Below are 23882 nucleotides of genomic sequence, written 5' to 3'. Positions count from 1 at the left end.
ACATCATTCGATTCTGTCCATAGGCTAAAAAGTGGATCGTGGGCTCGGCCCACAGCCTATTGGACGGCACGGGAGCAGCACGGTCCGTGGGCCAATCATATGGCAGCGCGTGAGACTGTGGACGCCGGTCGGAGACCGGTGCTGGGCTCTGCTGCTTTGACTCCAGACTCTCTCGGCCATGGCTTCGGAAAAGCCTCAGGACCTGGTCGTCACCTGCACCGCGCCGGTCAACATCGCGGTTATCAAGTATTGTGAGTGTTGGAGTCAGGTGTCACCTCGGCTGGGATCGGGGCGTAGGGCTGGAGGCTGGACTTATCGCGACTGGAATCAGGACCCCCTGGTCTGGAGAGCGGAATCATCCTGGCTGGGATGGGAAATGATCAAGGCACAGGGTTGGAGAGGAAGGTCACCACCGCCGGGATCGATGGGCACAGTGCTAGAGACAGGGGTTACTGCAGCCAGGATTGGGGGTCCTGGGAGCTGGAGGCCGGGGCCCCTAGCTGCCAGGATCAATGGGCAAAGGGGTGTAGATGAGGATCACTGCTGCCGGGATTTAGGGTCCCAGGGCCGGAGGGAAAAAGCCCATGGTCCAGATCTGTAGTAACTGGTCTAGAGACGGCTGGAAAGGGGACTCAGGGTTGAAAGGGGCGTCACCACGACCGGAATCAACGGGCACTGGGCTGGAGATGGGGATCATCGAAGCCAGGATAGGCGATCCCGGGGCTGGATATGGGGAGTATCATCACGACAGGGAAAGGGTCTCTCGGGGCTGGAGACGAGGGTCAGCGGCTGGAATTGGTTGTGCTCCGGGCTGGAGAAGGGCACACCATTGCGAATCTGGGATGGTGAAATTAAGGCTTTTCGCTGCTAGGGAGAGGCGGGGCTCTCCTCGGGCCAGTCTCGTAAGCTATATAATACACCTCAGGCCTGACCTCTACTGTCACTCCTGAAGCTTTGGTGTTGACACGGGTGCTGCCGCACCTCCTGTTGTGAGGAGCAGCCTTTTGCTCTTCCCCGGTCTCTGGTAACCCTCTAAACTAGGGCGGTATTGCAGGGAACAGCGCCCCTCACCCTAGCTTCTCACCTGCCCTTCTTCCTTCCTCTATGATCATTTAGGACTGCTTCTGTAAGTGGATCCACAGAGCCTGTAGATTCTTGAGTTTGGCTCAGTTCAGTCAGCATACTTCTCTGGAAGCTTATCCAGGTGGATGCAGCCGGGGTTCATTGTTTCCCGTTGCTAGGCCCAATTCCACAGCATAAGCAACCCCAGGGGCTGTTACTGGTGAAGTTGTTGCTTGTGTTTATGGGCAGATCTTTGTGTGAACGTTCATCCTTCAGAGGAAGGAGGTCCTGGAATGCTTCCCGGAGAATGGGTGGCAACTGTTCTTTTTTTTTTTTTTTTTTTCCTAAAGATTTATTTATTTATTTACACAGTGTTCAGCCTCCATGTATGCCGGCAGGCCAGAAGAGGGCACCAGATCTCATTACAGATGGTTGCGAGCCATCATGTGGTTGCTGGGAATTGAATTCAGGACCTCCAGAAGAGCAGCCAATGCTCTTAACCGCTGAGCCATCTCTCCAGCCCGGCAACTGTTCTTTATTGCGTTAAGGAACTGTGGGTTCCCTGGGGTGGCAGTGCCCGCATGTTTTCCCACCAGCAGTACACGGGCCATCTTGGTTTCCATGTTCTGGTGCCCATTCCAATGGAGTCCCTATTTTTCACCCTAGTCTTTCTCACAGATACACCCACAGTTCCGTGTGGTTTTAGCCTTAGGTTCCCCGATGGCCAGTGGTATGGGCGATCCTTTCCTTGAGCTCATTGTACCCTACCTTCCTTGTCTTTTGTTTTGTTTCCTTGTTGTTGTTTTGTTTTATCAAGACAGGGTTTTCTCCCCGTAGCTCTGACTGTCCTGTGGCCTCGAACTCACAGAGATGCTCCTGCCTCTGCCTCCTGAGTGCCAGGATTGAAGGTGTGTGTTGATCTTGTGTTCTGCAGTGTGGCTGAACACATTCTTTCCTTCTGAGAACTTTAGTAGGTTTTTTGAGATTTTCTTTGTAGACAAACAAGCCTTTTGCCACTAGGAGTGACTTTCTTTATAGTTTCTTTGTGCTTTATGTGTCCTTGCCTGATTCGTTGGAAGAACAACACTGTATCAGGTGAGAGGATGGGGCTGGTGGCAGTGAACTTTTTTGCCTTGGTCCATGAAAGTATCTTTACAGTTTCTAGACTAGCCTGGGCCCCATAACTAGACTCTGTCTTAAAAACAAAACAAAAAAAAAGTCTTTTATCCTTCCCATTTTTTTTTTCTGATAATCCTTCCCTAAAACACAAATGGTTGTGATTTTCTTTTCTGTTGGTAAGATCACATGATGTTACCCAGGTAGTGGTTGTGCACACCTTTAATCCCAGCACTCAGGAGGCAGAGGCAGGCGGATCTCTGAGTTCTAGGCTAGGCTGGTCGACAAAACGAGTTCCAGGACAGCCAGGGCTATTACACAGAGAAACCCTGTCCCGACAAGAACAAAAGGTCACATGATCCCAAGATTGGGCCTGTAGCTCAGTAGTATAGCACCTGTCTAGCATGTGTAAGATCCCCCAAACAAAGAGGCTCTTGGTTGGAGGGGGAAATAGAGTGTGAAAACAATTAAGATACATTGTATACATGTATAAAATTTTCAAAGACTATATACAGATTTCCTTTTAAATGCATGCTATTTTTCTTCTGCATACTGCTGTGTGGGATGCTTTGCGGTTGGCTGCGGTTTGGATGTCAATCACGTTTCAGCTGGCTGGGTTTTCCCTCCATCTGTTCAGGTTCACCCTCACCCCTAGCTTTTGTTTCAGTTCCCAGCTTAGCTCCCAGGCTTCCGTCTCCTTCTTAACCATCTCTTTGATGCTGTTTTCTTACTTTGTCCTGATTGCTGGCTCAGGCTGTCTCTGTCTGGCGGCAGTCGTGGCATCTCTGACACGTCAGAGGTAGTGTCCTGTTATTTTCTCGGTTTGAGAACCTCCCTTTTGGTATAGCAAATGATTTGGGGTGACATCGAATGGTTTTCTGCTGTGTTCTGAGACTCAAGTCCTGTTAAAACCTTTAGCTGGTAGAAGAGGGGTGCCATCTCTTTTCTTGCAGATAGAGGGGTTCCACCCACATTGTATGGCCCTTGTTTCTGCTGGGGGCTCTGTAGGGTTCCTGCAGGGGCTGTGAGGCCTCCTCTGGAAACTCCTAGCAAGGCTGAACAAGCACCTGTGCAGGCAGGCCTGTGGTGAAGTGCAGGCTGCCAGCTGCGATGAAAGGGCAGCCCGCCACACCTTCAGGGTGAAAAGGAGGTTGCTTTCGTGTAGCCAGGCTCCCAGGGCCTTGGGAAGAGGGTGAGGCTGGAGCAGACTGTGGCAAAAATTTGTCTCACTCAGCTGCCCTTCACCGGTCTCCTTGATGCTCTGCAAATGCTGCTGGCCTGAGATCAGTGGTCAGAAAGAATGGCCCAGATGGGGCACCCGAAGCCACGCACCCTAGCCATGCCTGGAGCCAAGGGCCCAGGGTCGTCCTTCCTCGCTCAGGTGCCTCGTGCTGGCTTGTGCGGGACACCTGGACTTCGGGCTTAGGGCTGGGTCACTTGCTCCATCTTCCTAAGAGCAGCCCCATGACTCCAGGAGAGCTGCCTGTGGGCGGGTGTCTGTAGACGGTGAAGGATGGAAAAGGTTCACCTGCCCAAAGTTAGCCTTTTGTTACCTTCTGTGCGAACATCCCAGATTAACCGAGCACGTGTGGATGCTCAACAAAGACAATGCGACCACCAGCTAAGTGCTGTGAGTGTTGCCAGGTAGTGTTTCCTCTGCCTTTCTGGAGAGTTGACTGTGCCTGCGATGGGGCTTAGAGCTTTGGGCAGAGAGGGACCATTCTGATGGGTGCAGTTGGAGACATGGTCAGGAACGGGGCTCCTTCGGGTGCAGGAGGAGACCACTAGCCACATGTGCTACCTAGCAGATTTCCACAACTGTATCTGTGAAGTAAAAAAAAAAAAAAAAGATGGAAGAAGCATGAGGCAGAGGCAGGCTGGCCTCCGCCTGTGCTCTGGGAACCTGTGCTGAGTCTGCAGCCAGCCCAGAGGTGTCCTGAGGAGGTGGCACAGCCTGGGCAGTGAGAACAGGATGGTGGTATGGGGGCTGCTACAGAAGGGCGGGGGCAACTTTTCGGAGTGCCAGTCGGGTGCCAGGAACTCACTGGCTTGGATTATTGTTGCAGGGGGGAAGCGCGATGAAGCACTGATCCTGCCCATCAACTCCTCTCTGAGTGTCACGCTGCACCAGGACCAGGTGACTGCACTGCATAGACACTGCGCTCTCATGGCTAGAATGGGATGGCTTCTCGTGGGAACCATAGCCGGCCTGTGTCCTTCTAATTCCTTTTGGACTGCCCAGCACACAGTCCCCTCACCTCTTCATCCACACACAAATTCCCGAAGCCACAGGGCTAGTTTTTTACCTAAGATCCTTTATTCAGGAGGGACCAGATGCCCGCGGTCCTGCTGTGGGTGAGACAGACCCTGCATGGTGTGGCCAGCCTGAGGGGCTTGCCAGGGTTGCTCCCCTGACCTTCCATGTGCTTGTCCCTGCCCAGGGGGACAACCATACTAGCCGTAGGTAGGAAAGGCCTCGTGGGCAGAAAGGGATGCTGTGTGGGCACTGGTCTTCAGCCCGGGCCCTTGTTCTTCTCAGTTAAAAACCGTCACAACTGCCGCCATCAGCAAGGACTTCACAGAGGACCGCATCTGGCTGAACGGTCAGGAGGAGGATGTGGGGCAGCCACGATTCCAGGCCTGCCTGAGGGAGAGTGAGTTGGGATGACAGCCACTCCGTGTGCCCTTGCAGATGCTGAGCGCCCATAGGAGAGGGGCTGGAGTTGGGGCATCCCAGGAGGGAGTCCATGTGGGAGGTCTGGGCGTTACTGCCTCACAGATTTCAGCCATACTCCTCCCACTCCCGGCCGCAGGCAGATGAGGTGGGTCTGCCAAGTGGCACTGCCACTCACTGTGCCCTCTCCCCTGCAGTCCGCCGCCTGGCTCGGAAGCGGAGGAGCACAGGGGATGGGGACGCACTTCCCCTCAGCCTCAACTACAAGGTGCACGTGGCCTCAGAGAACAACTTCCCCACTGCTGCAGGCCTGGCATCATCGGCAGCGGGCTATGCCTGCCTAGGTGGGTGCTCACGGGGACTGGGAGATCCAGGGCTCAGCTTTGTGGTAGTAGGGGTGGGGTCTCTGGCCTGTCAGCACCCAGGGCTCCTATCGTGGGAGCTCCCTGTAAAAAGGCCCCGAGTTTGTCCTTTCCCATAATGCAATTGACCACCAGACCCTCTCTGCCCCTGTGTGAGGGCCCTCTAGCTCCCCAGTGACTCAAGCAACAGAAGCCACCTGAAGGTAGAAAATACCTGGAGGCGGAGGTAGGAGGATCTTGGCCTGGCTTCAGGCCCCGCTGCATTCTGGGTTGCTGACCCTATTGTCAAGAACTCTTTTCTTACCCCCGCCAGTATCATCTTTGCTTTCTTGCCCTGGGTCACTGTAGATGGCACCCCCATCCCTGGCACAGGCAGCCCTCACCTCTTAGCTCCAGGGGTGATAACTCCCTGGTCCAGCTAGCTCCTGCATCATCCTGAATTGGAGGCATAGGTGAGCCAGTCCCGGACGCAAGGTCACCCTCTCAAGATGGCTAGACTCAGGGAAGGCCCCTGCTGATGAGCGGCAAGCTTGCCTCACTGCCTGTGATGCTGTCTCCCCCAGAGCTGCCATTCTCTTCCTGGAGACACATTACATTACTCACACTGTCACCTTGGTCCCTGTTCCTGGTGGCCTTCTGACTGCTACCCCTCCCTTTAGTGCTCCACTTGGGTACAGCTCCTAAAGAAGCCTCCCCCTCACCCCGAGTCCTGAGGTAGTTTACGAGGCTGACTACATTTCCAAACCCAATGCCAAGTGAAAGGACGTGGAGCTGGGATGCCAGCGCCCCAGCTCTGCTCCTCAGAATCTCATTTCCTATGCAGCAGGGAGCACCTAGCAGAGCTGGTCTGGGTGGTACATTAGCCTTCACCCTTCTCCGTGTCTCTCTCCTGTGCCTTCAGCCTATACCTTGGCCCGGGTCTACGGGGTTGAGGGGGACCTCTCCGAAGTGGCTCGGCGGGGCTCAGGCAGTGCGTGCCGCAGTCTTTATGGGGGCTTCGTGGAATGGCAGATGGGGGAGCAGAGCGATGGAAAGGACAGCGTCGCCCGGCAGATAGCCCCAGAGTGGCACTGGCCCCAACTCCGAATCCTTATCCTTGTGGTAAGTGGATGGGCATGCAGCCAGTGGGAGAATGGCTGTTTAGCCAGGGCTGGGCTAAGAAAGAAAGAACTGTTATCTATCTGGGGTTCACCAGGATCCTAGGCTAGCAGGGGCTGGGGAACAGACCAAGGCTGCTAGTGGCTCGCACATGGCAGAGCTGTGCCCCTTCCCATGATGTGACTAGATCCAGACCCACATCACTCTTCCCTGACCAGGAGCCAAGGGTTGGTTTAGCAGAGGGCAGGGCTTGTGCTGTGGGTCCCCTGTGGCCCAGGCCCAGTGCCATCTCTCATTCAGGTGAGTGCCCAGAAGAAGCAGATGGGCAGCACAGTGGGCATGCAGACCAGTGTGGAGACCAGTACCCTGCTCAAGGTAGGGCCCGCTGGGGCGGGCAGGGACCAGAGCCCTGCTTGCTGGAGAGGGTGAAGTGTGCTGCTTAAGATGGGGCTCTCCTGGTGGGGGGATGACTCTGGAGGCCCTGTGCCCAGACTCGCTGGCAGAGAGTGTTGTACCCACTCACCCGCTCGCTCCCCTTGCAGTTCCGGGCGGAGTCCATCGTGCCTGAGCGCATGAAGGAGATGACCCGCTGCGTCCAAGAGCGGGACTTCCCGGCCTTTGCCCAGCTGACCATGAAGGACAGCAACCAGTTTCATGCCACCTGCCTCGATACCTTCCCGCCCATCTCCTACCTCAACGACACCTCCAGGCGCATCATCCAGCTAGTACACAGCTTTAACACACACCACGGGCAGACAAAGGTGACAGCGTGCAGGGACTGTGGGGCAGATGCTAGGAGCATGAGCCGATGATGGGGACGTGGTATACATGGACAAAGGTTATGGAAGTGGGTGGGGCTGGGAGTGGCTCCAGGATGGTCCTCCAGATCCTGGCAGACATGGCACAGACAAACTCCATCGTACAGTTCTGGTTCATTCTGTGTTTTGTGTCTTCCCTAAAATACATTAGCTGTGTGACCCGCATAGGCCATAGCCTCGTCCTGAGCTCCAGGCAGAGGTGACTAACACGAGTGTGTTTCATTCATACCACTCCCTGGTTGGGTGGCATAGATGGGCCCAGTTCAACTTGGGAGACGCTCGGTTCCCCTCCCCCTCCCCCGCAGTTCGAAGGTTAGTGCTAAGGGTGCTGAGTGAACAGCTGGGGATCTTTTGGGTTCCAGGTGGCATACACCTTTGATGCGGGCCCCAATGCTGTGATCTTCACTCTGGATGACACTGTGGCTGAGTTCGTGGCAGCCGTGAGGCACAGCTTTCCCCCTGCAACAAACGGAGACAAGTGAGTGTGTGCCCCTCTTCCCTGCCTGGAGATGCCCAGAACAGTCTGCTAGGGGCATGGAGCTCACAGTACTAAACCAGGAGATCTCAGGCACTGACTGGCCTCCTGCAGGGACTCAGCCATGCAGATGGCAGCACTGAGTCTCTCCTTATAGCCACACAGGTTGTGGGTGTGTGAACAAATACCATATTCCTACCCCTTAAGAAATGGTATTTCAGCCATAATGGTGACCCTCATCTATAATACAGGTGCTCAGGAGGTGAATTCAAAGCCAGCCTGAACTGTAGTATGAGACCCTATCTAAAAAAGAAAAAAGTTGACTCTTCTTAATAATTTTTTATTTTTTTATCTTTTTGGAGAGAAATGATGTCTTGGAAGATCAGGGGCGGCCTTCCCTCAGCAAAGACCAGCTTGTGTTTTATTTAAAAATTTTTTAGGCTGAATGTTTTGCCTGTGTGAATATCTGTACCCCATATGTGTGCAGTATCCCTGGAGGCCAGAAGAGGGCATCAGTCCCCTGGAATTAAAATTACAGATGATTGTCAGCTGCAATGTGGGTGCTGGGGCCCTAACCCCAGTCTTCTGCAGGAGCAACAAGTGTTCTTAACCACTGAGTCACTTCTTAGCCTAGAATTGAGTTTTTGTTGCTGTTGTTTAAAGATTTATTTATTTATTTATTATGTATGCAGTGTTCTGCCTGTATGTATGCCTGCAGGCCAGAAGAGGGCACCAGATCTCATGGAAGGCTGTGAGCCACCACGTGCTTGCTGTAAATTGAACTCAGGACCTCTGGAAGAATAGCCAGTGCAGTTAACCGCTGAGCTACCTCTTAGCCCAGAATTGAGTTTTATTAGGAAATGGATCAGACATTCTGATGAGTATCTTAAGTATATGATGCTTTGAAGCATAGGATTCAAACAAAGCCCCAGTTTCTTCCTTCTTGAACAGGTTTGACCTGTGCAGGTGGTCCCTGGTCTCTTCGTGGCACGGGTCTCTCTCCTGGGACCAGTCTGACTACCCTGTGCCACTTAGCGAAAGATGTAATTCATAGTGTTCTCATCATGCCTAAAAGAACCCTCCCACCGTTGGCTACTTCTCTCTGAAGAATCACCCATCTGGGCCTCCCACGCACGGGGCCCCATGGACACACTTCTGCTTCTTTGCCCAGGTTCCTAAAGGGGCTGCCGTTGACGCCTGCTCTTCTCTCTGATGAGCTGAAAGCTGCTCTGGCTATGGAGCCCAGCCCAGGTGCTGTCCAGTACATCATTGCCACTCAGGTGAGGCCCAGTTAATACACGGCAGGCCCTGCCTTATCTGCTGTGGGTGCCCAGGCTCCCTCCCTCTGCTGTCTCGGGCAAGAAGCAGAAGCTAACATCAGCCATGGCTCAGAGTCACCAGACGCTGGTTTGCTTATTTCCCCTCAGTGGTCATGTAGGGACAATCTGCATGCAGAGGAGGAGAGTGGGGGCGTTTGGGATGCAAAGGTTAGTAACTCGGGACCAAGAGAAGCCAGGCAGATAAAAAGTGGTCACTTTTGCCAGGCGGTGGTGGCGTACGCCTTTAATCCCAGCACTTCGAGGCCAGCCTGGTCTACAAAGTGAGTTCCAAGACAGCCAGAACTGATACACAGAGAAACCCTGTCTCAAAAATAAATAAATAAATACAGTCACTTTTATCACCAGCATAAGTAGGTGTTGAGGTTCCCAAGACAATGCCCTCAGGGTGTTCCCCACAAACAGGCCAGCATCCCTGTATCTCCTGACCCTGCCCTCAGAGAGCTCACTCTAAATCCCTGCTTTCTATGCCAAACCATGTGCTGAGGGCCACAGAGACCTGCCAGGATCTGGTCCAGCCAGGGTAAGGGACACCTAGCAGCTCAGGTGGCTTTGCATGGACAAACTGGTGTGGATTTATCAGGAAGGGACACCCTGTCCCTCATCTAATCCTGTTTTAGAGTCGCTCGGTCCTGTGAAGTCCCTGGAGCAGTGGGTAGGACCTGCCGCGTTGCCAGGGACTAGACACTGATTTCCTCCCCCAGGTCGGACCAGGGCCTCAGGTCCTAGACAACGCACACGCTCATCTGCTGGGCCCAGATGGCCTGCCACATCAGGACCGCTGACCTCCTCCATGCCCATCCCTCGTGCTGCTGGAAGATGGCCTGCCACATCAGGACCGCTGACCTCGTGGCAGGACCCCTGACCTCTTCCATGCCAATCCCTTGTGCTGCTGGAGAAAGGGTTGCTTACTGGGTCTGGGAGCTGGTGTGCTGACTGGCCATGCCTGTGGGGGTGCTTGATGGTAATGCCATGCTGGTGGGGGACATGGAGTGGTGATAAGCGCCTGTCTAGGCAGCCGGGATGCGGGGGTCCCCAATCAAGTGCCTCACGTTTCCTGCGAGTTTCCGAAGGGCTCGCAGAAACACTCTGTGGACCTCCCTGTATTCCAGACAGCAGCTCGTCAGGGAAGGGGAGTCTGTGTCTCCCATTGGAGAAGTCCCTAGAGCCTCAGAGAGCAGCTGAGCTTGGAGGACGCTAGCCAGAGAGCAGTGTCTCTGCTGAGCCTGGGGCTCCTAACTCAGGCTGCACCGCGGATGGAATATTTCTTTATAAAGACCAGTGACCCCTCCCCTTGAGGGCAGAGGCTGTTGAGCCCACAGGGAGGGGTCCCTTGTGGGTGTGGGTGCATCATGAAGGTGCAGGTAATGGACCTGATGACCCCGGGAATAAAGTCTGCTGCTGCCTGCCTGCCTGCCTTGCCCGTGCTTTCTCTCTGTAAACCAATTTTCTCAGGTCCATGAGCTACAGCTGAGCGCTCAGGTTCCTACCAGCCATTGAGTGCCATCTTTATGTAGTGGAGAGGTGGGGCCCGAAGTAGGTACTTCTAGGATTGCCTCCCACTGCCACAAGCCACCCCAGCCACTGTGCCCTCCCGTGACAGTCTCCTGCCTCCTTGTCACCCTATGCCATACCCCAGCATACATGCTGCTGCTACTGCTGGTCTGGGCCAGAGCAATAGTGTTCAGCTGTCCCCGACTTTCTGGGTTTTCCCAGCCTTACAAATCAAGTCCCCCCTCGCTCCACTTAATCACGTGATCCAGGCCACACCTGCTCCGGCTCACAGTGGGTCGGAAATAGCCTCAACCTTTTCGGGCCTGCCTTTGATAAGCAAAGGAGCAGGCGCACTGAAGTGACTTACTCCAGGGGTCCTAGGAGCTGGGGGGGGGGGGGGCGGTAACTGCCACAAGTGACCGGCAAGACCTAAGTAGGCGGGGCTCATTCCAGCTAGGGGGAAGCCCACGGGGAGGCTGTCCCACCCACGAAGGCGCAAAGGAGGCCTTAGGGCACAGCCCGAAGGGGCGGAGCCTGAGCAGGGGGCGGGCCAATCGGTGAAGACTTGCAGTGGGCTGCGGAGTTGGACCCGGCCGCCGCGTGTTCAGGGTCCTCACCATGGGACAGATCGAGTGGGCCATGTGGGCCAACGAGCAGGCGCTGGCATCTGGCCTAAGTGAGTGAGGCGGGCTTCGGGCGGAGGGCCGGTCAGGACCCCTGGGGCGCCTCGGGAGAAGCTGGGTTCAGGCTGGCACTGCGGACCTCCCTGCGCGGGCTGCTAGGGCCCAGGGTCTCAGAGCAGGCGGTGGCCGCTGCTGGCCTTGCCCTGCTGCCTGCTTTGCGACCCCGCCCTGAACCCTGCTCTGTCTGTGCTGGGACTTCGGAGGAGGAAGTTGCTTGTAGCTGGGGAAGAGGCTTTAGCCCGGTGGTTTCCCCGCCCGGTTAGGAAAACCCGCCGGAAGACCCTCTTCTGTGTATAGCCCATTCCTGGAGTCGGGGCTCTGGTTTTGGGGGTCGCTAGGGCTCCGTCTTCTCCTGGAGGGGCTCGGGATAGGAGCTGATATCATCCTGGAGGAGCAGTCAGTTCCATCCCACAAGCAGAGTGTGTGCAGAAACTTTTTCACAAGAGTCGGTGCACCCCTTTGAGTGATCTTAGACCAGGGCTAAGGTGCTGGATACTTGCTTTTTGGTCAGAATGTCGCTTGCTGTGGCTCAAACAATCCGGATAGCCTGGGGGGGGGTCTGCCAAGGGGTAATGGGACCCCTGACTTCACTAGACCGGGGAAGGAACCTAGTAGACCAGACCAGGGGCATCAGGCCTGAGACTTAAAGAAACTGCAGACGTGCCTCAAAGCCAAAGCTAGCCAGGAAAGACCTGCAAGGCCAGGGGTGGGGACCCAGATGCACCTACACTCACTGGGGACCGATGCCTAGGGAGGTGATGGAGAAATCTCCCCCAGGCCACATGGGAAGCTCCCTCCTGGGGTGGGAGGCTTTGAAGCTGAAGCCCTTTGAGAGTGGTGGACCAGTCCGGACCCTTCTTCCTTTCTCTGCATTTCCCACCTGCCTGTCAGTGGTGGACTGTGTCCCTTGAACACTACAGGGACACAGCCCCGGTGGGAAGACCCAGGCTCTCCCGTGAATGCTAGCCACTCCTGTGAGTGCTACCATGTCCTGTCTGCCTGTGCTGTGTAAGGAAGACCTCTGCATACTGCCTCAGCTAACTGTCCACAGAGTCCAGGGTGACACAACTCTCCTGTGTCGTTTAGAGACCGTGGAGATGTAGAGACGTCGCTGGCTGTGGCCACTTTCTCCCTCAAGTTGGACTTCCTCTGATTTTCCTTGTTTCTGGAAAGTCCAGCCACCGTGGGAGTGTTCTGGACAGTCTGGGTCCAACCCACAGGAACACACTTTCCTTTGTTTTACATTTTACTATATGTGTATGCATGTGTGTCTGTATGCATGGGAATACATACATGTAGTCTGGGCGTGTGAATAATTGCAGGTGGTCTGCAGGTGGTCGCAGACAAAGCCTCCAAGAGGATACTGGATCGCCTGGGGCTGGAGTTACAGGTGGTTCTGAGCTGCTGATGTGGGTGCTAGGAACCAAACTCGGGTCCTCTGTAAGAGCTGTGTGCACTCTTAAACCACTGAGCCATCTCTCCCAGGTTGTTTGTTGGTTTGTTTTGCTTTTGAGACAGGGTTTCTCTGTGTAACAACTCTGGTGTCCTGGAACTCACTCCATAGGCCAGGGTGACCTCCCAAGTACAAGGATGGAAGGCTTGCACCACCGCCGCCTGGGTGGTTTGGGTGGTCATTTCCTTTTTTGTTTTGTTTTGAAATCACAGAAAATCCTGTTTCCCCACATAATCACCCGGCTCCATCTCAGAACCTCTTTCTGGCTGCTGGAGCCCCTGCGTCCTCCTGGGAGCGCTCCTGCCTACCTTGCCATACAGTTTCTTTTCTGCCTCTGAGTTTCCTGAATGTGCAACTCCTCCCCCCTGGGCTCAGTGTTGCCGGCTCGGAGATGTTCAACCTCATGTAGCCTGATTCGCTGGGATCAGGACCTTCTGTTAAAGTGTGCCGCTGTTTACCAGACCACGGGGCTTTGGTCTTTGGGTTATTTCAGAGTCCCTGGACACGGTTGTTGTTCTTGGTTGGGTTTAAGAATGAGTCCTTGGGCCGGGCGGTGGTGATGCACGTCTTTAATCCCAGCACTTGAGAGGCAGAGGCAGGTGGATCTCTGAATTTAAGGCCTACACAGGAGGTCTACACAGGAGGTCCAGGACAAGCTCCAAAGCCACATAGAGAAACCCTGTCTCAAAAAATTAAGAAAAAGAAAAAAGAATGTGTCCTTGTGTCTCCCTGGTGGATAGGGGGTGTCCCCTCCCACTAATGGTGACAGCAGAACAGGAGCTCAGAATGGAACGCCACTCCAAGGGCTCATGGATTGCAGGCTGAGTAAATGTGTGACCAAAAGACCCTCCCCTCCGGCAGAGCATACCCTTAGTGCTAATCAGCGAAGCAGGAAAGTTAATATGTAGCTGAGCTACAGGCCAAGCAGAAGAATAAACCAGTGTTCTCTGAAGGTTGGGAGAGGGGCCTGAAGGCTGCGGGTGCCCAGGACAATCTAGCAACTCTTCCTGAGGCCGTCCCAGGGTCTCTGTGCTGGAGAAGGCAGGAGTCACCACCCAAGCAAAACTCACACAGGGCTTAAATCCTTGCAGCTGCCATGAGCTGTTGCTGCCAGGCGTCAGGTGGAAAACATCAAGAACAGGCAATACCCGCCCGAGATCTGGGCTGCCGGAGTGAGGTTGCCCTCAGCCACAGACGCAGAAGCTGGAGAACTCTGATCAGAGGGAGAAGCCCTCAGCGGGGCACGCAGGCTGCTGTGGGATGCACGGCCTATGGGTGTGAGCTCACATTAGCTCACTGTTTGAGGAAGTGAACCCTCTGAGGAGTCAGCACCCATAGGGCAGGGCACCCATGGGCAAGGGTGCTGGTCCCACTGGAAGGCAGAAAAGTGTCCCTTGAATGCCAAAGGAGAGAAATGAGAGGGTGAATCCCCGCACGCTGTCTACAGATGCACCCTGAGGGTGCACAGTCCTGAAGAAGGAAGCAGAAGGAAGCTGGGAGGAACCACACCGATATGGGGATTTCTACACAGAAGTTGTGTTATACGTTGTGCAGGAAGTGAACATGTGACACACTGAAATTCCACAAGAGAGCGTCCATGGTGTGGGGGAAGGGCATCTGGAGGCTGGGCAGACATTTCCCAGAAATGACTTTGGGCCTAAGAGAGCAAGAAGTCACTTTCAGAGCTAACGAAAACAAATCCCTTCTTTTTTTAAAAAAAAATATTTATTTATTATGTATACAATATTCTCTCTGTATGTCTGAACCAGACCTCATTACAGATGGTTGTGAGCTACCATGTGGTTGCTGGGAATTGAACTCAGGACCTTTGGAAGAGTAGGCAATGCTCTTGACCACTGAGCCATCTCTCCAGCCCCCAACAAATCCCTTCTTGAACACATTGAAATTAGACAAGGAATAAAAACATGGGTTAATACCAGCTTATAGAGTTCTCAGATCAACCACACATACCAAAAGACAGTGTGTAATGATGCCAGAAGACAGTGTGTAACGATGTCATAGGTGCCAGGAGACAGTGTGTAATGATGTCTCGGGTGCTGAGAAAAGGGTTGCCCTCTCCCCTTGCACTGTCCTGCTGAGGGTCAGCTAACGGAGTCTTGGTGCAAGGATGACTGACAGATGCACCTCAGCGAGAGGGAAGCTGAATCCGGAGAGAGAATGGGAACCACCAGATGAGTAACAAGTCAGGCAGTGAAAGTTCTCCCGTGGCTAGGAAGGATTTTGCAGTAAGTAGCCTTGAATATCTGGGAGAAATTATTTTCAAATATTAGGACAGGAAATAGAAAGACCTGGATGTGTGCATCTCAGTTGGAAACTACACATGACTACCTTTGAAAAACGCTTGCTAAAATTACTTCAAAAAAAAAAAAAGTCTGAGTAAAACTTACTGCAAGCTTCTAGAATACAAAGGAAAAAGAAGGCACAGTTTTTGCTTATTTTTTGAAATCTATGATCCTTCTGTCATAGCTTCAAGAGTGTTGGGATAGCAGGTGTGGCCACACCTGGCTGAAGATGATACTTCGGAAGAGCAACCAGTGCTCTTTGACCCTGAGCATCCCTCGGGCCCTCATGGAATCAAGATCTTAAGTTTCGTAGGCTTAGTGTATCACTCATCTTTCTAAACCTACAGCAGGGTCCTGCCTTTTACTTATTTGTTTTGAGACAGGGTTTCAGGCTGGTTGCAAACTCACTGTGTAGCAAAAGATGATGACTTTGAATCCTGGCCTTCCTGCCTCCACCTCGCAAGGGCTGGGGTTGCATACAAGCCCACCATGTCCGGTTTAAGCATTGCCAGGGCAGTTGGGCACCACCATGCTAAGACAGTAGGCACACAGAGGTAAAGTACAACTTAGTCAGTTCTGCTTCTCCGTGGGTCCTGTCATCAGGATGAATCAGGCTTGGTGGCAAGTGTTGTTACTCGCTCCATCATCTTGCCAACCCCATAAAATATCTTAAATTCACTCTTACTATTGGTTAAAAAAAAATAAAAACATAGCCACATCACCTTATCCATCATAGCTATAGACTAGAAGCCTCCAAATATCCCAAAGACAGGCAAATAAACTAGTAAATCGTGGTTGATTCAGGGATTAGAGAAACAGTCAATTTAAAAAAAAAAAAGTAAGAAAACGAACAAAAAAAATTATGCCAGGTGGTGGTGGCACACACCTTTAATCCCAGCACTCGGAGAGGTGGGTGGGTTTCTGTGAGTTCTAGGCCAGCCTGATCTACAGAGTGAGTTCCAGGCTAGCCAGGGCTACACAGAGAAACCCTGTCTTGAAAAACCAAAAGAAAACAAGAAGAAAAGTAAGTGGTGGAATATGGTGATCCATGCTGCAATGCAACCACAGGAAGAGGGGGCTCAGGAGTTCCAGACCAGCCAGCCTGTCTGGACTTTCTCAAAAACAACAACAGCAAAGGAAGAGTGAGCTGCTAATTATTTACAGAGCCCGTCAGTTCAGCTTCACCTGAGCTAAAGACACAGACACTAGAGCTTGCTGAAATGAGGACGGTTGTCACGTGGTTCCGTGGAGGAGCTAAGCTTCACACTGTGTATTCCGTAATGTAGTCTTGAATGGGCTAGCCGACTGGGATGACCGTGGGGCCGTGCGATTGTGGCACAACCCTGTGCAGGTCTTTGTTTTTTTTTTTTTTTGGGGGGGTGGAACCCCAAGTATGTGCAGATTACAAAAGGACCAAGAAACACGCAGCTGAAAAGGGGCAGTAACTGTCAGGCACCCAGGTTGTAAGCACTAGACAGCTACCCTGGAGCGCAAGACTCCCACCAGCATGTTCAGCTCGCCCTGGCCACGTCACCAAGCATCCTCTCTGCCTCCTGTGCCCCCTGCAATCCAGGCATTTCCTCCTGGGGCAGTGCCCTAACCCAGTGGGCAGAGAATTGGAGGAGGTCCTAGCCCAGGGGCAAGCACAAGTTGGCTCACACCTGCAACAGGTGCCTCCTCTTAACCTTCTCCCTCCACCCTTAGTTCTCATCACAGGGGGCATCGTGGCCACAGCTGGGCGCTTCACACAGTGGTACTTTGGTGCCTACTCTATGTATCCTTCTACTGGGGACTAGGACGGTGTGGTGATGCTGCTGCTTCCCGAGCTAGCGGTTCTACAACTGTCCTGTTTGGCCACAGCCTCAAGAAGCAGAACCGGCTCTGTCTGCAATTTTAGAAGCCAAGACAGCTTGCCAAAGGGCACAGAATAGGTTCAGGCAGACGTGGAGCTGAGTTAGAGTCTCCTGCCTCCTCCTTACCTTGTTAGACAATGGGCCCTCTGGCCAGAACCTGAGAACAGACGAGGAGGGAGAATGGGGGATGGGCCAGCGGCTGTGCCTCCATTTACCTGAAGTGCACGCTAGCTTAGGGCAAGCACGGCTTTCCTTAACGCTGCCTCAGCGCTGCAGGTGTGCTCATTTGTCTGCTGGAGTACCCTCGAGGGAAGAGGAAAAAGGGCTCCACCATGGAGCGGTGGTAAGTCACCCCCACCTGAGCGGCCTGGGCCTGGCTTGTCGGGAGCTTCCAGCCCAACGCCTGCCCAGCTGCTGGGTCCATGAGACCAGGAGGAAAAGGACCCAGGACCCTGGAAGGGGATGGATAGGGAGGGACAAGGGTCCTGAGTGCTGACCCCCTGACCTCTGTCCTCCCTCTACATCTAGTGGACAGAAGTACCTGACCGCTGTGGTAAAGCTGTTCGGGCCCCTCACGAGGAATTACTACGTCCGGGCTGTCCTCCACTTCCTGTGAGTCCCCCGCCAATGCCCTGGGTAACAGGAGACTGGAAGGAGGCACCCCATGGTTCTGTAGCCTGGATGGGAGACAGGGCTCAGCCATGCCCCTTCCTCATTGATGTTTACCCAGACAGAAAAGTCCAGCTTTTAGAGAGGGCAGAAGGTCCCAAACCTGCATCCATCAGCTGTCGTGCGGTACACACCGAACCCAGCAACTGAATTGCAGTTGGGCGCTTGGTGGTTTTCTGTGGGTCTGTTACACCTGCCATTTTTCATGGTCTTTGCTAAGCCTGGACTGGAACACACCCATGATACCACACCTCAGCTTAGGCTTTTCCACCAACACAGTTGCTGGGCCTTGAATCACTGCAAAGAACACTTTATGCCAAGCTGGACCTGGGCAGAGCTGGCCTCTGCTTAGTCTAGAGCCCTGGGGATGACATCTCCCTCTGAGACCTTATGGCCAAGAGCTCAAGATCCCCCCTGACTGTTGTCTCTTCCCCTTCCTTCTGTTACCCCTCCAGGCTGTCAGTGCCTGCAGGCTTCCTGCTGGCCACTATCTTGGGGACTGTCTGCTTGGTCATTGCCAGTGTGATCTACCTGCTGGTAAGTGGCTGCTCTCTATAGTAAAGCCTCCTCCACTTCACCCTCCACCCCCGTCCCCTGCTCCCATGTCCTTGGTGTTCTTGGCCCTCAGGTCAGCTTCCTTGCTCACAGCAGCTTTGGTTAATGCACATCCAGTGTATACTGGACACTTCCTGTTGAGGCTGCATCGTAGCTCTGTCCAGCAGGTGGATAAAGACAACTCATAGAGGCCGTGTGGCCGGCCCAGGTCCTACCTCCCAACCTCAGTGTGGGCCCGTTGCTCATCAAAGCCTGTCTGAGTTTGGGGCTGTGTCAGGTGCACTTCCCAGGGATTCAACACACAGAAGCATTTCTCTATCTGCCTGTTATCTATGTATGTATGCATGCATACATGTATGCATGTATGTATCTATCTCTCATCTTCCTATTTATTTTGAGAGAAAGAGAGGGTTTCATATAGTCAGCTGGTCTCAAACTTAGTTGAGGATGACCTTGAAAACCTAATCCTCTTGCTTATATACCTCCTAATGCTGCAGGACAGGTATGTGCTCTTCACCTAACATAGTTTGTGTTCATTAAAAGTCTCTCCCACCTTTTTGAGATCATATAGATATCTTTCTAATTCTTTTCTGCTAACTTCATTCTTAGAATGTTCTAGCTTGTTGTTTAGAAGGTGTAGCCACAGGTGTTTGTGTGCTACAGTTTCCCTCTCTCAAGCATTATGGGATACTATATTTATTTATTGCTTTTGTTTTTGTTTTGTTTTGTCTTTCGAGACAGGGAGGCTGTCCTGGCCTTGCTCTGTAGACCAGGCTGGCCTCGAACTCACAGAGATCTGCCTGCCTCTGCCTCCTGAATACTAGGATTAAAGGCGGGTGCCACCACTGCCTGTGGGATACTGAATTTAAGTGCACATTCCCACACTGGAGCAGCTGCTGCGGAAGCGCATGCGGGGGGTGGGGGGGTGGCGGCGCTGTTTAAGCAAGTACTCTGCTTGTATTCTTTAGCACCCAGCACTATCTGCTTCCTACAGAGTGCTTGACACCCTTGGGGAGGCCTTAGCGCACGCGGGTATCTCTTGGAGGGGACCTGGGAGCCGTGTGGGTCATGGAATTTGTACCTGGAAGTGTTTCTGGGAGTGTTCTATATGCTCCCTCCACTGCAGGACCCTCCTGGCATGGCCACATAACTTGGTGTGAGGCAGTCCCAGATCCTCACTGTGTGACCTTGGGTCAGTCAGTTAATATAGTCATTCCCATCCTGCTTAGGGATTAAAACCCACTTCCACTTAAAGTCCCTGTGACAGCCAGCAGCTTGAAGCGCAACACTGTCTCTCTCTGCACCTCAGGCAGCCATCCGGGGTGAGCAGTGGACCCCCATTGAGCCCAAGCCCAAGGAGCGGCCCCAGGTCGGAGGCACCATCAAGCAGCCGCCCACCAACCCCCCACCCCGGCCACCAGTGGAGGTCCGCAAGAAGCCAAGTGTGGGTGAGGAGGAGGCGGGCACAGCTGGAGGCCCCCAGGTCAACCCAATTCCAGTGACAGATGAAGTGGTGTGACCTTGCGTGGCTGTCTGCAGCTCCTGCCTGAGTGTTCCCAGAGGTGCCACCAGGAGGCGGTGATGCCTCCTACTGTAATAAACAGTGAAAAGCTGGTGTGGACAAGTGGTTCTTCCTGTGATGGTGGGACGGGGGTGACAGCTGGCACCAGATCTGACGTGCACCCCGTCCTGTCTGGCAACCTGAAAGCCAGTCAGGGAAGGCCTGACAACTTCCCAGTGGATCCTGAGTGAGTTCATGCTTACATGTGGGACCCTGAGCCTAGTCCTGGTCTTCCCATAGTGCGAGCCATTAGCTCCCAGGCCCCTTTACCCAAGGCACCCAACGGGTCCAGAGTCCAGACTACCATCCTGGCTTCTGGCTCCAGAGTGGAGTCTAAGTCTCCAGTTTGGCCTCACAGCCCTGGGTCTCTACTAGGGAGGGACCTGGCAGGGTTATGCTGGGAAGGCCTGTTATGGAAATGACTGCCTGACTGTCTTGATGCAGAGGGGTGTTCCTGGGGATTAACTTCAGGTGGAAATTTCTCCCCAAATGTCCAAAGGAATAATAAAGAGTGGGGAGCACAATGTTAGTGTGAGGAAAAGCCTATCCCTGCCCAGGGCAGAAGCGGCCTCCTGTAGGGTGGTGGAGACCCAGGCCTAACAGCTGTCCGTGTTATGTTGAAGTCCCCTCCCCCAGCAGCACCTTCTCAACACGCACACCTCAGGAAAGGAAGCTGGGGCTTTAGTAGCCTCTGAGCACCACTGGGTGGACAGGGCCAGGAGGGAGGAAAAGTAGACTTGCAGGAATAAGTAAAGGAAGCGCTGAACATGTCCCTTTAATAACAGTTAAAATAAATGTTTATTTTTTATTTTTTGAATTTTTGAGACAGGGTTTCTCCGTAGCTTTTTGGTTCCTGTCCTGGAACTAGCTCTTGTACACCAGGCTGGCCTCGAACTCACAGAGATCCACCTGCCTCTGCCTCCCGAGTGCTGGGATTAAAGGCGTGCACCACCACCGCCCGGCTAAATAATTGTTTAAAAACAGCTGGCAGAGCTGCATTGGGCAGAACCAGGACTCTGGGGTAACATAGAGCCGGCCCCTCATCTCCCCGCCTGTCACTGTTGCTAGAGGTTCAAGGAGAGGAAGCCGGTTCCTTCAGGCTTCCTTTTGAGATGGTTTTACTATCCCTGAAACTCATTATGTACACCAGGCTGTCTGAGAATTTGAGGCAACTTTCCAGCCTCTGTGGAGGCTGGGACTCCAGCTGTGCCCCATACCATGCCCAGCTCTCCGCTTTGGAAACAGGCTTAGCTAAAGCTGAAGAGTCCCTGGGAATGATCCTTCCAGACAGGGGCTTGCCTGACCTCTCCAGTCCTGAGACCAGCCGCCTGCATCTGGGCACTGGTCAGAGTTCACTGGGCAAGCCTGGGTACGGCCTCTGCTGCACTTCTGAGTCAATAAATAAGCAATAAATACATATAAACAGAAGGGCATCCTCTGTGGGGTTGCCTGGGATGTCTGGCCCAGAAAAAGCCCGGTTGAACGACAATGGGGCCTCAGATGGGGCCTCAGCAGAAGTCATCACTGTGCAGACCTGGGAAGAACACAGGTGCAACCAACAGGCACTCTGATGAACTCGGTGTGGAAGGCGAAGGATCCTGGTGTAGGGTCCGAGGCACCGTCTTGCGAGCAGGGCTGCCGCCGCAGCACCAGCAGACTCTGCAGCAGCTGCACAGAGTTCAGGGCGGCTGTCTCCCGGCCCGTCTTGGCGTTGATGCAGCCACGACACAGACATTCTGCCACCGCCAGCTTTTGTGGGTAGCGGTTCTGGTCTGTGTCAATGCTGTGGGGACAGGAGCAGTGAGAATACTCAGCTCTGGTCCTACCTAGAACTAATCTAAGCTCTAGCAAGCAGCGTGGTGGGCACAGCACCCCTTCCCCGCCCCTTGGAGCTCCACCTCTTGTGGCTGCACCACTTGCTGTGGAACGGGCAATCTAAGAGTTCAGGATTCGAACGCAATGGACAGAAAGGTACAGGCACTGAGAAAGTTGGCATTCAGTTGGTGCTCAATCAATGGTGTTGCCTACATTTAATGAGAACACAGAACCAGGGCCTTTAATGGGGGTCGTCCTGTGATGGAGGAGGGTCAGCTGTCTATATGTTGCTTTCATTGGTTAATTAATAAAGAAACTGCTTGCTCCAAAACCACAGAGAAACCCTGTCTCGAAAAACCAAAAAAAAAAAAAAAAAAAAAAAAAAAAGAAACTGCTTGACCTGATAGGTCAGAAAATTAGGTGGGTGGAGTAGACAGAACAGAATGCTGGGAAGAAAGGAAGTGAGGCAGCCGCGGTGCCCCTCCTCTCCAGGCAGACGCCGAGGAGCCAGCCACCAGGTTAGACATGCTGAATCTTTCCTGGTAAGTCACCACTTTGTGGAGCTACACAGATTATTAGAAATGGGTTAAGCAAGATGTGAGAATTAGCCTATAAGAGGCTGAAACTGGGCCAGGCCATGTTTAATGAATATAATTTGTGTGTTGTTATTTCGGGTGTAAAGCTAACCATGCGGGAACCGGGAGGGACGAAAAGCAGGCCTGCTCGCCTCCTCACTACAGTCCTGGTCTCACTTGGCCCAAGCGACAGCTTCTTAGGGGAATGTGTCTTTAAAGGTTGGGGTGAGCACACCTGTGCGCAGGTGAGAAACTAAGGCCCCAGAGTGGGAATAAAGTCACCCTCCCATCCCACCCGTGGGGACCCCCCCCCATCAATCTCACCGATATTTCCATGGTGAGATGGAGCGCTGGTGGGTGTCAGCTTCCAGCACCTCCTCTGGCCGCAGCACGGGGCACTGTGTTCCAGCTAGAGGTCTTTCATGCTGTCGCCTGCGGCCTGTGGCCTCCAGAGTGGACACAAGGGCCACAGGGAGGGCCTGCTCCCACCTGGCACTTCGGGTTAGCAGGTGTGGGGGAGCCTGGCCACGAGACAGCTCCTCAGCAGAGTAGCACCTCAGGGTCCCATGGCTTCGGGGGTTCCGCCGGAATGGGAGGTCTTGGTGGGTCATCCCAGAAGGCAACCAGGCTAGAAGCAGGAGACGCTGGGGAACAGGCAGGTGTATGGTTAGGGGTAGCCCCGAGAACACCCCATTTCCTCCAAATCTTGCAGGTTCTCACAGAAAAGATAGGGTTTAGACTTTGTTCTGTAAGTGGGGAAATACGCTTCGCCTAAAGGCATCCCAGCACACCCAGGCTCAGACAGAAGCCCCCATCATCCTCCCTTCTGGGATAGGCTGTCCTTAGCAGGCTGGGAAAGGTGCCAGGCTCACCATCACAGTGCCAATGACAGTAGCCATGGCAGCAGACATGGAGCAGGCCTCACACCTGGCGATGGTCCCAATGCTGCACCTGGTGGAGACCGGCTGTGTGCTTCTTTATACCTGGGGCCACACCTGGGGAAACTCCGGCACTCTGCTTCCTCCTCTGGGTCTGTCCCTTTGCATCACACAGTTGTCCAGTAGGTCCCGAGAACAGCCGCTGGGCCCAGCTCGGCCACGCCCGCTGCGTCACAGACACTTAGGATCCTTTTCGAGGCACCCTCTCTACCCAGAGGGACCCTACCCAGTGGAATGCCCGTGAAAAGTGAGAGGCCCTGGCTGATGGGGCAAAGGGGTTTCAGCTGAGCTGCTCTCAGCAGCTTGCCGCTTTGACTTGTGCCCTTTTTGCTGTTCGTGGTTGGCACTGGGGTCTTACATGTTACTCCCTGCCGTGGGTCCTTGAGGTTCAGTGTCTGGATCTGTGGATGGGCACTGAGGTTGTGCTTCTTGCCTATGATGGTCATCATGAGCCCCTTCCCTGTATGGGCAGGAGAGATGCTAGCTGGGGAATGCCCTTGGGTCTTAGTGAGGGTCCTACAGGTTTTTAAATTTTTTTTTTGTTTTGTTTTATTTTTCGAGACAGGATTTCTCTGTAGCTTTGGTGCCCGTCCTGGAACTAGCTCTTGTAGACTAGGCTGGCCTCGAACTCACAGAGATCTGCCTGCCTCTGCCTCCCGAGTGCTGGGATTAAAGGCGTGTGCCACCACCGCCCGGCTTAGGTTTCTAATTTTTAAAAAACTTTTATGAGGATGAATGTTTTGTCTACATGTGTGCCTGGTGCCCATGGAGGCCAGAAGAGGGCCTTGGATCTCCTGGAACTGGAGTTACGGCTGGTTATGAACCATCATGTGGGTGCTGGGAACAGAACCTGGATCTTTTGCAAGATTAGCCAGTGCTTTTTAACTGCCGAGTCTTCTCTCCAGCCCCTCTCCTACCATTTTATCCAAGAAAAAAAAATTCTGGGGCGGGGAAGGAAAGCCCACTGGAAATGAGTGCAGTTACTGAAGGACGCTCGTTGGGGCCTGGAGCCACCAGAAGCGCCCCCTCCCCCACTGAATC

The 23882-nt window shown here is 53.6% G+C and overlaps 3 protein-coding genes across 3 annotated transcripts; 2 read left to right on the top strand and 1 right to left on the bottom strand.

Moving 5' to 3' along the window:
* Positions 1–10352, top strand: Mvd (mevalonate diphosphate decarboxylase). The gene is made up of 10 exons (XM_050165290.1): positions 1–251; positions 4245–4315; positions 4718–4832; positions 5050–5196; positions 6116–6315; positions 6613–6687; positions 6855–7073; positions 7493–7608; positions 8777–8885; positions 9647–10352. Exons 1-10 carry the CDS (start codon positions 179–181, stop codon positions 9725–9727), a joined length of 1206 nt encoding a protein of 401 aa, XP_050021247.1. The 5' UTR covers positions 1–178; the 3' UTR covers positions 9728–10352.
* A 608-nt stretch (positions 10353–10960) lies between these two features.
* Positions 10961–19567, top strand: Cyba (cytochrome b-245 alpha chain). Its single transcript, XM_050165307.1, has 6 exons — positions 10961–11112; positions 16580–16649; positions 16997–17071; positions 17257–17340; positions 17853–17934; positions 19262–19567. The coding sequence occupies exons 1-6, from the start codon at positions 11055–11057 to the stop codon at positions 19469–19471; spliced, it is 579 nt and encodes a 192-aa protein (XP_050021264.1). The 5' UTR covers positions 10961–11054; the 3' UTR covers positions 19472–19567.
* Positions 19568–20182: 615 nt separating this feature from the next.
* On the bottom strand, positions 20183–22545 carry Il17c (interleukin 17C). Its single transcript, XM_050165308.1, has 2 exons — positions 22228–22545; positions 20183–21296 (listed from the first exon to the last, which is right to left on the bottom strand). Exons 1-2 carry the CDS (start codon positions 22512–22514, stop codon positions 21035–21037), a joined length of 549 nt encoding a protein of 182 aa, XP_050021265.1. The 5' UTR covers positions 22515–22545; the 3' UTR covers positions 20183–21034.
* Between the last annotated feature and the right edge of the window lie 1337 nt (positions 22546–23882).

The sequence above is a fragment of the Alexandromys fortis genome, unplaced genomic scaffold (genome assembly GCF_014885135.2).
Source record: "Alexandromys fortis isolate MF-2015 unplaced genomic scaffold, M_Fortis_MF-2015_v1.1 scaffold_165, whole genome shotgun sequence".
Lineage (NCBI taxonomy): Eukaryota > Metazoa > Chordata > Mammalia > Rodentia > Cricetidae > Alexandromys > Alexandromys fortis.
The sequence above is the reverse complement of the archived record's forward strand: the minus strand, read 5'-3'. Positions and strand labels throughout refer to the sequence as shown.